At 55.0% G+C, this 13,812-nt stretch overlaps 1 protein-coding gene across 1 annotated transcript; it reads left to right on the plus strand.

Moving 5' to 3' along the window:
* Window positions 1–4,178: 4,178 nt before the first annotated feature.
* On the plus strand, window positions 4,179–13,528 carry CCR7 (C-C motif chemokine receptor 7). The gene is made up of 3 exons (XM_084861628.1): window positions 4,179–4,245; window positions 9,901–9,950; window positions 11,541–13,528. The coding sequence occupies exons 1-3, from the start codon at window positions 4,236–4,238 to the stop codon at window positions 12,612–12,614; spliced, it is 1,134 nt and encodes a 377-aa protein (XP_084717754.1). The 5' UTR covers window positions 4,179–4,235; the 3' UTR covers window positions 12,615–13,528.
* Window positions 13,529–13,812: the final 284 nt, after the last annotated feature.

The raw sequence follows: 13,812 nt of genomic DNA on the forward strand, positions 1-13,812 counted from the left end.
ATGGAATGAATGTTTGTGTCCCCTCACATTCACATGTTGAAGCCCTAACACCCAGGGTTTGCATTTTCAGACGGGACCCGTAAGAAAGTTATTAAGCTGAGTAAGGTGATAAGAGTGGGGCCCTGGCTCAACAGGATGGATGTTCTTAGAAGAAGAGACACCGGTGAGCTCACTTTTTCTCCCTGTCTCAACCCTTGCACATGTGCAGAAAGGCCATGTAAGGACAGGTGAGAAGGCAGCCATCTACAAGCCAGGAAAAAAAGGCTGACCCAGCTGGACCTTCATCTGGGATTTCCAAGCTTCAGAACTGTGAGAAAATGAGTTTTTGTTCTGTAAGCCAATCGGCCTGTGGCATTTTGTTACGGCAGCCGAACTGACTAACACACCCACCATGCTCGATGTGAACTTGGTGAGCCAGGGAGCATGGGTGTTCATCTCTGTGTCTGTAGAGTCTCGCGCTGTGCTTGCCACATGAGAGCTCATCAAATACTTGTTGAAGGAAGTCACTGCAGAAGCAAAACAGGTGTCCTAGGACCCATTCCCCGAGAGCAGGCTGTTCTCTGCTGTGCCATGATGCAGGTCCTCTTCAAGTTGCTGCCGAGACCAGGATCTGCAGACAGCTCCCAATGAAGGAAATTGAAAAGGAAGAGAAAGGCGTTCCCAGGAATGAGGTGGAGAAAGTGGTGGCATCTTAGGAAAAAGTTGAAGTCATTTCATCAATCCATCAAATGTGAACTAAGTACCTACTTAGTAGGCATCCAGTGTTGAACAGCCTCCATTTCTGGAAGGCAATCAAAACGGAACAAAGGCCTGGGGGTCCAGAGATGCTCCAGGAATGAGCAAGCACAATGCATTGGCCTCTGTAATGGGCATGTCCTTGGTTCAGACACATGGGAGGATCCATGGCGCTTCAATCAGAGAACAGGAAACCGAGAGCATGCCTTCCCTTATAAAACAAAGCGCATCCTCCACAGAGCTCTCATAAACCCTTGTGCATCGATAAGGGACTTCCCTTCTCAAGTCCCTGCTCTGACTTTTAAGGTTCTCCAGGGTGAGGAGGCAGCAGTCTCAAGGAGCCAGCTTCTAGTCCCTTGCTAGGCATGCAACACACGCTCTCAACAGGATGGATGAGACAGAACCTTCTGTGACAGAGGATATCACCCATTATTGAACTATGCCAAACTACATTTTTTAAAATCTGTTTTTAAAATCACAGCACTCATTGGGGGCAATGAAAAGACTACCCTAAAGGTACATGGCACCATCTTGTTTTAAAGAAGCACAAAGCCTATTCTAGAATAGAAAGCAGTTCACATGCCATCGCTGTACACGCCAGTGTGGCTGTCGCTAAAGTTAAGTGCTGTGGGAGTTCAGAGGAGGGAGCACAGGGAAGGTAGGCCTGCCTGGGCCTACAAGTTGGGATGGGGTTTGACAAGTCTTACTGGGTTCCTCTCACACACTGGCCCTCTCACAGAGAGTGGATTCACAGCCACTAATTGCACCTGAACAGACAGAGGGGGAGCTCCCAGTTAGCGTTGAGAAGTATTAGAGAATCCCCATTGTCCACCTCAGAGACCAGCTCAGAAACGAAAACTAAACACCAAAGTGAGCAATGTCCACGCAACCAGAGTTGAAGGGGTTGGGAAGGACAGTAAGAGGAGGAAAAGGGTCTGAGTTGGGCACCACCACTTGGCATCCAGCTGAGACTGCTGAGATTAGAATCAGGAGCAGCCCTTTATCCCCCTGACAACACGGTGCATCTACCACAAAGCCCCCCAGTCTTGCCCCGGATACTGTGGACACTCTTGACATGGAACCTTCCATAAGGGCCTCTACCAGCTGGAGAACCAAGAAAATCCTTGAGGACAATGAGGAATATCCGGAGAAGAAAGCCTGGAGCTTACACGGTCCAATCCCACTACTTTTTAGATGGGCATCCAAGAACCTGCGAGAGAAAGTGACTTGCCCAGGGTCACATAGTCAGTTAGAGCAGAGGCAAGGCTGACACACGGTTCTTCTGTGTTTTCTTAGAAGCACCTGGCACCTGAAAAAGGGCTCCAGGAGGAAGCTTCTGGAATAGTTCCAAACTGAAGTTGCTCTTCTCCTCCTGACCCAACACCCTGCCCAGATATAACCCATAAAAGTCCTTCCCACCTAGTTCAAGAGATTGCTGAATTCCTAAAAGCCTGAGGGCTAGAGGGGAGGTTCAGTGAGGCTTCTCCTGTCCCTGTCAGGGAATTTGGAATAACAGAGAGTGGTTAAGCAGTGGTCAGGATGCCACGAGAAAGTCCTGCACTTCACACTCTCAGATGCCAACGTTTAGATCTCTCCTAGGTCCATGGTCGACAAACTGCGGCTCGCGAGCCACATGCGGCTCTGTGGCCCCTTGAGTGTGGCTCTTCCACAAACTACCATGACCTGGGTGAGTCTATGTTGAAGAAGTGGCGTTAGAAGAAGTTTAAGTTTAAAAAATTTTGGCTCTCAAAAGAAATGTCAATCGTTGTACTATTGATATTTGGCTCTGTTGACTAATGAGTTTGCCGATCACTGGACTAGGTGATCCAATCTCTTCACTTTACATCTATAAAATACTTCACCCAACATTAACAGAATGCACATCTTCTCAGGTGTACATAGAACATTTTACAGGATAGACCATATGTTGGGACATAAAATAAATCTCAATACATTTTTAAAAATTAGGATCATACAAAGTACTTCTTTTTTTTTCCCTACAATCAATAAAAGGAGGAAATTTGAAGAGTTCACAACACACTCACTCCTAAATAATCAATGGGTCAAAGAAGACTCACAAGGGAAATTAGAAAATACTTTGAAATGAATGAAGATAAAAACACAACATATCAAAATCTATGAGATGTAGCTAAAGCAGTGCTTAGAGAGGAATTTAGAGCTATAAATGCCTATATTAATTAAAAAAATTAAAAAAATAAAGGTCTCAATAAAGAACCCAATCTTTTACCCTAAGAAATCAGAAAAAGCAAACTAAACCTAAACCATGCATAAGTGAGGAAATAATAAAGACTAGGATGGAATAGATGAACTAGAGAATTTTGGAAAGGAGGAGAAAAATCAATAAAACCAAAAGTTGGTAAGGGAAAAGATCAGCAAACTTGACAAACCTTCAACTAGACTTACCCTGATACCAAAATCACACAAACGCAACGCAAGAAAATAAACTCCCTTTGGGCATATATCCCTTCTCTTCTGCTATCCATCATCTGTCAGAGCCTCTCTTTGGTCAAACCTACCCAGAAGCCAGAGGGCAAAGCAGTTGGGAATGTAGTTCCCTGTGGCACTGGGCAGGGCCAGGAAAGGATGGAGACACAGCTCACACTGTCACTGGGCTCTGATTCCCCTGTGCGTGGTATTCGGTCTATAAATATTTATTGAATCAATAAATGGCCCCTATTCCCCTGCCCTGTTTTTTTTTGTTTTTTTGGTTTTTTTTATTTGTTTGTTTGTTTTTTGTTTTTGTTTTGTTTTTTAATTTCTTATTGATTAAGGTATCACATATTTGTCCTAAACTCCCCATTCCAATCCCCCACTCCCTCCCACTCATGCCCCCTCCCCACTAATGTCCTTGACCACTGGTTAGGCTCATATGTGTGCACATAAGTCCTTTGGTTGATCTCTCCCTTTTATCTCCAAACCTCCCTTAGAGGTCCAACAGTCTGACCCATGGCTCCTTATCTCTGGGTCTGTTCTTGTTCATCAGTGTATGTTCACCATTTCCCCTAGATGAGTGAGATCATGTCCTACTGGAAATATACTTATAAGAATCAAAAATGAGACAAGCAATAATCATTATGCTGAAAGGCATATGAATCAGTCTGTAGTGAGCTTCTTTCTGAACCACCAGTTCTTTTGAGACCCAATTTCAGTGTCAAACGGTTCCTTATGTGTTCATGTCAGAAATGACATTTCAGTTTGGGCCCTTCTTTGTTCTGAAGGATTGCATGGGGGCTTTCTGACTGTAAATGACTCAGTGATTCACGATCCTGTGACCAGCACGTGGGCTGGCACTGGTTCACATCTCAAACCCTGGGTCCCTGTGAGGCTGGACTAGAGGGAGGAGCAGGTGTGGGAGGGGCAGAGAAGAGGGTGGCTCTTCTTCACGACTTAAAAGGGGCTCATACCACTTCCTCCCCAGACAGGGGAGCGCAAGCCGGGGCCCAGCCTTCCTGTGTGGTTTCAGCTGCCCTGCGCGAACCATGGACTTGGGTGAGTGGGGGCCTCCGAGTGGGAGAGAACAGTCCCCAGATTGACTCCGGGGAGTGGGGGTGGTGGGTGGGGGTGGAAGGCGGGAAACCCTACCGAAGACGTCCTGGTCTGCTTTGGTGGAAGTCAGAATGCCAGGCAGGAAGGGTGCGCCCTTCAGACCCTAGGGGAGGGGGTAACCATTGGTACCAGGACAGACAAAGGGGTCGAGGTCGTGTCTTTCCAGTACAGTGGGACAGAAGAAGGTGGCGGGGCTGGTGTTGGCGCTGATCTGGACAGCACCTGCTCTCGCTTCAGGTGTTCAAGGGGGTGGAGGGTGATGGGTGAGGCTCTCCAGACCTGTCTCACCAGGGAGAGGTCCTCAGGGAGCTCCGGACCCTTCCCTCCCCCTCCGACTCCCACCCTACTGCCCTGCTGAATAGGGGTCAGGCTCTCCCTTCTCTTGAGGTTAGGAGGAGGTGCAAATGCAAGGTGACTGCGTTGTGCAAATGGTACTATGCACGCCAATGCCAGCTGGTTGTTTCTTTCGGCCGCACATCCCACCAGCCTTGCTCGTGCCTCCTGCGTGTGAAAGGCTGATGAGCAACATCAAATGGACCAGCGAGGGTCATTCAGCCCGGAGAAGTCATAGCCAGCGCCTCAGCGCAGTCACCTGCCTCCTTTAGTCGCTGTTTCTACAAAGGACTCTTCCCTCTAAAAAGCCCATCCTCCCATCGAACCCTGCTCTTCACTGGAGAGAGCACCAGGGAAGCCCTGAGAGGTTGGGAGGGGTTCGGAGGGGTCCGTCCAGCTCCAGGTGCCCCGTTTGTAAATCTCAGCCCTGGAGTCAGACCCTGCGGAGGTTGCGCAGGCCAGGTTCCTGGATGGCTCATTCTCACCAGCGAGCAAGCACCCCGGTGGCCTCAAAGCCACAAGCGGTTGGCTTTGAAAAGTGAAGGTTCCCTGCTGTCCTCACAGCCCTCGCTGCCACCACTGTCTCTGCCTTTCCTCCCCGCCTCCCCGCCCAGAAACCTGGGCGGACCCAGCAAACCGCTGTGACAGGGTTAGAGTGGCCACGCCGTGCACGGACTGGACTCCTGGAAGGCAGGGTCTGATCCTTGCATCTCTGAATCTGTGCTTTGGGGGAGGGAAGGGGGAGCAGAAAAATGTTTCTGGAATGAATGAATGAATGAATGAATGATTGAATGGTGTCAAGAATTCTGAGCTGTTTTTAGTGTTTTCAAAATCTCTTCCACCTTCCTCTCTCTCCTCCCAGCAGCCTACCCTCTAATCCCACTCCCCAGCCATTGACCCCCCCCCCCACTGACCACAGACACAGGATGCAGCCTTCACCCACCACAGACCCTGCTTGACCTCTGTGAACGGGACCAAGCAGTAGTGGGCTGGGAAATGCTGGGAAACTGGCTCTGATTTGTAGTGCCTGCCAATGACCATGGTGTAAATTCTCCCACCATCGCTGATTTCAGGATTCCCACTAATATTAAACCATGGAATGACTGAACCCAGAATCGGAGAGAGAGATGGCACTGGCGAATGAGCCTATGAACTGCCAGCACCCCACGGAGGATCCTCCGCTAGGCCTCGGTTTGGGGGTCCTAGACTCACAGGCTAGCTGTGGGAAGGGAAGGCAACGTCTAGCCCAAGAGAAAGGGATGCTCTCATTGCTTTGCTCAGTCAGAGAGAGCCCAACGGCCAAGCCCGAAACACTGACAGCTTTCGGTCAGAACAACCTTTAGACGGTTGGTGGGCAGGTCTGTTTTTCTCTCTTCGTCTGCCCTGCAGGGAGCAAGGGTGGGTGAGGGAGTTGAGTTTCTGTTACACAAAATGAAAATGCCAAATCCGGGCTGAGCTGGTCTTTTTCACAGTTTGAATGAGCAGCCCGGAGGTGCCCTTTCCACCTTTAAGAAATGTAGCCTAAGCTCTCAGAATTCTCCAGAACAGAGAAAAATAAAATAAACCTGCCAGAGACTTCTCTCTCTCTCTCTCTCTGCTTGGTCCAATACGGCAGCAGAGGGGACTGCTGAAGGAATTCAGGGACCATCCCTCTTGGCCTTCCGGGAGCTTGGCTGGGGAGGAGGGGGACGCTGCAGCCTAGAGGCACTCTGGGAGAATCTCTCTGCTTTGTTTGAGATTTCTCGGTTCCTTTCGGTCAACTCTCATTGATTGAAGAATTCAGGCATGACCAGTCGCTGGGAGAAAGACATACATGTCACTACGCCAATGCAATAGAATGAGATAGGTGCTGATGGGGTGATGGGTAAGGTGCTTATAAAGCTCAAAGAAAGAAATAGCGAACATGAGTCAGGGGAGCATTTAGGTTGGGTTTTGAAGGGTGTGTAGGAGTTAGTAAACCAGTGTAGGAGCAAGAGGTTCAGGATGGGACAGTGATAGTAGACTCGATTGCCATTAGAAACCAACAAGATGAATGTGGGAATGGCCATAAGATGAGCTAAGGGGAGGGGAGCAGAGTGAACCAGAGGGTGCAAGCCCCATTTAAAGGCAGATAAACCTATTTTTCTGTAGATTCCATGCAGCCAAACCAAGTATCCTGGAGGCTCAGCCTCCAGGCTCCTAGATGGTCAGCTCTGGCCGTGCCAAGGAGGAAGGGAGGAAGGGAAGCAGGAGGGACAGGCAGGGCTGATCCTTACGATTTTATATGGCATTCCTAAGAAGTTTGGGCTTTATCCTGAAACTGATGGGGAGCCAGTGACGATTTTTCTTCTTCAGTTAGCTGAGTTACAGGGTAAGATTTGTGTTCCAGAAGTTCTGTGACAGCCAGGGGGCAGCAGAGCCTCAGGTCAGGGCAGAGGTGGGGGTAGCTCTGAGATGATGGGGGGGGAGGGGGCGTAGCGGGGAAGCAACAGCACTGGGGCACCAGTGGGATGTGGGGGTGTAAGGATTCCCTTCCTGCTCCACGGAGGTCCCTGCACACAGCATGGGCCCCAAAGCCACCCCAAACTTTTCATCAGAAATGTAGGGTTACAATCAGATGTAAGAGTTCCGATCAGATCTCATAGCCATCTCTTAGCAACTGTGTGACCCTAGGCAAGTGGCTTAACCTCTCTGGACCTCTATTTTCTGAAAGACAGAATGAGAATCACAGGGAGAGCCCACAGGATGTTATGAGAGAGAGAAACCTAACGACAAGGAGAGGCACAGAGGAGCGGTTAGGAGTGCCGTTTCTGGGGGTCAGACAGGCTCAAAGCCCACGTCTACCGCTCGCCAGTTATGACTCGGGGGAAGTTACTCCTCTCACCGTGCCTCGGTTTCCCAGGGCCTACCTCACAGGCCTTTTGTGAGGACGAAATGCTCACCCACGGAAACAGGTTGCTGTATAAACAAGTTCATGTATAAGCATGAATGCCAGCACTGGATAAAGCAGTTGACTAGATTCAAACGGCTGTCAGCCATCCCTGACTAGCGTCCTCTGAAAGAGAGTCCCCGTGCCCCCACCTTCCCCGCTTCTTCCCTCCCCCTCTCTTACCCCAGAAAGAGAAACGTGCTGGCAGGTGAGGAATTACAAAGAAGAAAACGTTTCAGGTGGCTTTTAGGACCAGCTGATGGGCAGCCATGATCCCCTGAGGGGCCTGAAGGTCCTGGGAAATAGGGGATGGACGTGGAGGGCCTGGGGGGGGGGGGGTAGCCAGCCAGCAATACCCTCCTCGGAGACAAGAAGGGAGTTCCTCTTGCTGGGGGCTCGGGTTGGAGTGCCAGGGAATTTTCTTTGCATCACGACCATTACTGGAAACGTAAGGACTCAGAAAATACCCGCCCCATCAGTAAACCATTCCTCAGCCCCTAGGATTTCCAACGTTACTGGCCTCACCCCAGGCTGCTGCCCAACGCCAGTTGCTGTATGACTTTTGTAACAGACAGAAGTGATCTGACTCACGGCCGCCAACCAGGCCCCCTCCGCCCCACACCAGAGTTCCCCTAAGTTCCCATTGGCTCACCTTCTGTGAAAACAGCCCCTTCTGATCCTACAAGGTCCCTGCTCATTCGTCATCTCCAACACACCTGGAGTGAGAAATCACCTGCACACACACACACACACACACACACACACACACGCGCGCGCGCGCGCGCACACACGCCCCAGCTCCCTAGACAGTGGAGGGGAAAGAAATGGGACAGGGCCCCGGCGAAGGGGCTAGCAAGTAAAATAGAAACGCGGGCCTGCCTCCTCGTATTTCACCGGTTGACTTATCAAAACTTTGAGGTTTTCGGTTCTCACTGACAGTCAGAGTGGGCTTTCTCCGGGGTAACCGAAAGACTCACGTTTAAAGAAACCTCGAGCGCTTCGCATCGAGTTGAGTCAGTGGAGGATGGGCGGCGCATGCGTTGGCCCTGAGGAGAGTGTGGTTAGGGCAGAGACACGGCCAGCAGCTCAGGGGTTCCCGGGGCGGTTCAGCCAGAAAGGGGAATGAGAGAGAGGAACTGTGGCGGTGCACAGGGACCCATATTTTCCCCCGGGGCCGCAAACACTCAAGCGCAAGCTGGGGACAAAGGGGTGGCGGGTGCCTGTCCCAAGAAACGGACGGCACAGCTAGGAGGGCAGGTCCAGGGAGACAGCGGAGGCCTGACTGCCATGCTAGCTAGGTAGCAGGGACTTCCTCCCTGGGGTTGGGCAGGGAAGTCCTAAGGATTCAGAAGGAGGGGTCAGGAGTGGGGTACAGCCGAATAATGATTTAGGAACGTGTCTAGCAGTAACGTGCAGCACGCCTTGCTTGAGGTGAGAGAAACAGCTATCTATTCATGTGGCTTGATGCCAGTCCTTTGCCCAGGGACACCCCCCTAAGCCCAAGGTGGATTCTCCAATTCCAAAATCCCCTCCTTGGGCAGTTAGTCCCTCTGGAGAACATTCCCTGCGATCTGGGTGTCATACTTCAGGACCTCCAGCAGGTGGTGCTGTGACCAAGGACTCGGATTCCCTGGGAATTGCTCCTGCCTCTTGGGAAGCGGGAGCCTCTGCTCGCCTGCAGGTCCCCTAAGGAGCCGCTGAGCACGCTGAGTCTCCCAGAAGGCGTTTAAAGCGGGGTTCCCACCCCTTCCCGGTCCCTGGTACCTCCTCGGTTCTGGGCCTGCGCGAGGGGAAAGGGAAAAGGTCCCTGCCCCAAAGACAGGCTGAGGCGTGGGCCAGGTGACTGGATGGATGTCAGCTGAAAGAAGGGGTGCGGGGAGCCCCATGAAACACTCCCATCCAGTCCTGAGAGGCCAGTACGTGTAGGGGGACACACACACACACACCCCTCTGCCACCACACTCCGGGCCTTCCTTGCTTCTGGGAGCAGAAGGAGGAGGCCATTCTGACCCAAGAGTCAAGATCAGTTGAGGCTCAACCTTGAGGGTTGGTCTGGGCCAGGGTGGACTCTCTGACTCCAAAAGAGGCCCTGAAGAGCCAAGGAAGGGGAGACTGCCCCGCATTCTCATCTGCTCCTTTCGGGGGCCTCGCCGTGGGGGAGGGAGAGGAGGTGAGGGCAGCGAGTCCGGGCAACCGGCCAGGCTGCTCTGAGGCACAATCTGGTTCTGATGTTCTGTTTCGGCAGAAGCAGCGCCGGGAGCTGGTGACGAAAGCTCCACCAGTATCTCTATCTTGCGGCTTCCTTACCAACAAGGAGCCGGCCCTGCCCAGCACTAACGCTCTCCTTCCTCCCGCAGGGAAGCCCATGAAGAGCGTGCTGGCCGTGGTGCTGCTGGTCATCTTCCAGGTGCGGTGTCCTCCCTCCTCCACACCCTGTCCCCCGCCCGCCCCTCCCTGGTCCAGGGTTCTGGGGGAGCCGCCGGGCATTGGCTGGAAGGAAACGGCCCCAGACACCACACATTGGGCTGACACTCGCCCCTCTCCATCTGCTCAGTGACCTCAGCCCAGTAGTCAGCAAACTCATTGGTCCACAGAGCCACATATCAACACCGCAACCATGGGCATTTCTTCTGAGAGCCACATTTTTTAAACCTAAACTTCTTCTAGTGCCACGTCTTCAAAATAGACTCTCCCAGGCCATGGTATTTTGTGGAAGAGCCACACTCAAGGGGCCAAAGAGCCACGTGTGGCCTGCGAGCTGCAGTTTGCCAACAACCATGGTCCTAAGCGAGTCTTGACCCCATTTCAATGAGAACCCGAGGGAAAGAAGGGGCCGCCCCCTTTCCCACCCGCTTCCGATGTCCCCACCCAACAGACAGACATGGAGCTCGCCCTGCGCCGGCTGAGCCCCGAGGGAGCGGGCAGCTTTCTGCAGGTGCGAGTGTTGGACGTATGTGCGCACACCCAGGCCCATGCAGCTTCACATGTTTCCGTGAGCTGAGCAAAGAGCCTTTGGTGCGGTGGCCTGGTGACTGTCCTCTCACCCCAAGCTGCCTCCCGCCCCAACCTCCCTGCAGAGGCTCCCCTAGAAGGCCAGTTCCCTTTTGTGAAATAAGACGCGTCTGCCCTCCACCGGAGGGGGGCGAGCGAGGGGCCGGGACCCCGGAGCGGGAGCCGGTGGAGGGGCACACATTCTGGGGCCTGAACACAGCAGGGGGCAGGGCCTCCAGCTTACAAGGCTTCGCTTCTCAATCCCAGAAGTGGAGGCGGACACCGGCCCCCCTCCATCCATCCAGTTAGAAGCAACTTGGAGCTCATGCAGTCCACTCTCCCCGCTGTGTGGGGGTGAGGGCTGCCTCAGGGAGGGAGGGGGCAGCTGAGACCAGAGCTGGAGAGGCCCTGCTTCGGAACTGGCGCCGCCCCAGGCCTGGAGGCCGGAGGGGCGGCTTTCCAGGCGCTCAGGCCAGAGGCGGCCCCCGCGCTGGGCCCTGTTCCCAAAACCCCAGCCCAGAGGCCCCTGGAGCTTGGGCTGCCGTGCCGCCCACAGCCTGGCCCCCTTCCCCGGCCCCACTCCCCCGCTTCCAGGACTCCGGAGGGGCTGTGTTACCACAGGGCAGGCTGGGAGGTGGGGGAGGGGGAGGGACAGCTGGGACTCATTCTTCTCTTTACTTGGGTGCCTGGAGGTGGCTCAGATGGGGCAGGAAGTGGTGGGGCTGTGGGCTGCACAGGCCTCAAGCTCACGGGGGAGGTGGGTCAGAAAGGGGGGAAGCGAAGGCAGGGGTTGCGGGGAGCACACTTCACAGGAAGATCCAGAACCCCCATGTCCAGGGGCCCCAGACCTAAGGCGGGGTCCAAAAGCGTGCAGGCTACAGTGACGGCGACGATGCTCACGATAGGGACCACACGTTGACGCTATCGCTCTGGGCATCCCCAGGGCAGCGAGACCGTGAGCCCCTTGGCTAAGCTGGGCCGTGCCCCCCTGTCCCCTTCCCCGCAGGTGTGCCTGTGCCAGGATGAGGTCACGGATGATTACATCGGAGAGAACACCACGGTGGACTACACCCAGTTCGAGTCCGTGTGCGACAAGAAGGAAGTGCGGGACTTCAAGGCCTGGTTCCTGCCGGCCATGTACTCCGTCATCTGCTTCGTGGGCCTGGTGGGCAACGCGCTGGTCGTGCTGACCTACATCTACTTCAAGAGGCTCAAGACCATGACCGACACCTACCTGCTCAACCTGGCCATGGCGGATATCCTCTTCCTCCTGACCCTCCCCTTCTGGGCGTACAGCGCGGCCAAGTCCTGGGTCTTCGGCGTCCACGTCTGCAAGCTCATCTTCGGCATCTACAAGATCAGCTTCTTCAGCGGCATGCTCCTGCTGCTCTGCATCAGCATCGACCGCTACGTGGCCATCGTGCAGGCCGTGTCGGCCCACCGCCACCGGGCCCGCGTGCTCCTCATCAGCAAGCTCTCCTGCGTGGGCATCTGGGTCCTGGCCACCGTGCTCTCTGTCCCCGAGATGCTGTACAGCGACATCCTGAGGAGCAGCAGCGAGCAGGCCTTCCGGTGCTCGCTGGTCACCGAGCGGGTGGAGGCCCTGATCGCCATCCAGGTGGCCCAGATGGTGGTGGGCTTCCTGATCCCCCTGGTGGCCATGAGCTTCTGCTACCTGGTCATCATCCGCACCCTGCTCCAGGCGCGCAACTTCGAGCGCAACAAGGCCATCAAGGTGATCATCGCCGTGGTGGTGGTCTTCGTGGCCTTCCAGCTGCCCTACAACGGCGTGGTCCTGGCCAAGACTGTGGCCAACGCCAACGCCACCACCACCTGCGCGCTCAGCAAGCAGCTCAACATCGCCTACGACATCACCTACAGCCTGGCCAGCGTGCGCTGCTGCGTCAACCCGTTCCTGTACGCCTTCATCGGCGTCAAGTTCCGCCACGACCTCTTCAAGCTCTTCAAGGACCTGGGCTGCCTCAGCCAGGAGCACCTGCGGCAATGGTCGTCCTGCCGGCACACCCGCCGCTCCTCCATGAGTGTGGAGGCCGAGACCACCACCACCTTCTCCCCGTAGAGGCCTCTCTGCCTGGACTGGACGGACCTCCCCCAGGGCCCCCCGGGTCGGGGGACGGGGAGCAGGTGACCTGACTCAGGACCCAAACGCTGCTGAGGGGGAAAGGGAGTTCTGGCCCTTTAAGGTGTATCTCATGGCGCAAACCCATGCCACCCGAGACAGACGGCCATCGGAAGACGGGCTCGAGCCTAGCTACCTCAACCACGTCGGCAGGGAACGTGGCTGGTGCGCGACCAGCCCCGGCCACACCCCAGCACCAAAGCGGTTACCCCCAAACCAACAACACCCAAAAGCGAACGCGGAGAGAGTTCACACCTCCTGGAGCCCAGGGATCGGCGCCGTGAGAGCCGGGGCGGTGCGAGGGCCCGGGAGCCCTCCGAGTGAACCTTCCCGGGCCCCGGGCCAGGTCTTCCAGAAAGCAAGGCGGTGTGTCCAAGGCCGGAGGCGATGGGGAAATTTCTTGGCTGGGCAAGGAACGGGAGACGCCAGCAAACCCTCTGCATCCCTCCCTCCCTCCCTCCCTCTCTCTTTTTCCACTGTCGTCCGAGCCAGCAAGAAATGGCAGCCTCCCGGCCTCCCCAAAAGCACGCCCGCCCCCCAGGCTCTCCGCGGGGAGAGGCTTGGCGGTTCCCGCAGGCCAAGCCCGGGGCCTCCACCCGGCTCTGGGGCGGGATGACGCGTGGCCAGACCTTCTCGGGTGTCTCGGCTCTGCGAGGAGGAAGGACGGGGCCAAGAGCAAGGCGAGGGGCCGGGGACGGGGACGGTGCTGGCTGCCAGGAGGCCAGCGCGCTGCTGCTCTGTTCTTTGTCCGGGAGACAAAGCACTGTCGTCCTGTTCTGCTTTCAATCCACGGAGAGAGCACGTTCTACTCAAATAAACGTTTTCCCCTCGGGGGAACGAAGCTTTAAGAGAAAGGGGGAACGTTTTTCTCTTTTTTGGGGTAAATGGCAGATGGGTGTGTTGTTTTTGCAAACCCCCACGCCCCACCGGACCTCCCCCCACCCCCACTTCCCTCGTCCCCTTTCCCCTCTTCCCCTCCCGGCTTCATTCCGCAGAGCTGCTCAGAGCCAGGTCTGAGCTGGGTAGGCTCCGAGCCATCCAATGACAGGGCCCCCGGGGCGGAGAGGTGGGCGGACGGGGAGTGCAGGCAGCGTGGCGTCTGGCGGACAGCCCTCCGGAGCTCACGGGACAGGGATGA

The sequence above is a fragment of the Pipistrellus hanaki genome, assembly GCF_964339955.1.
Source record: "Pipistrellus hanaki genome assembly, chromosome: 16".
In the NCBI taxonomy this organism is placed as follows: Eukaryota; Metazoa; Chordata; class Mammalia; order Chiroptera; family Vespertilionidae; genus Pipistrellus; species Pipistrellus hanaki.

Bases quoted from the DNA above. Each gene is read 5' to 3' on its own strand.
- CCR7 (XM_084861628.1), top strand. The intron at 9,951-11,540 runs GTGCGGTGTCCT...CCTTCCCCGCAG, and splicing joins TGCTGCTGGTCATCTTCCAG to GTGTGCCTGTGCCAGGATGA.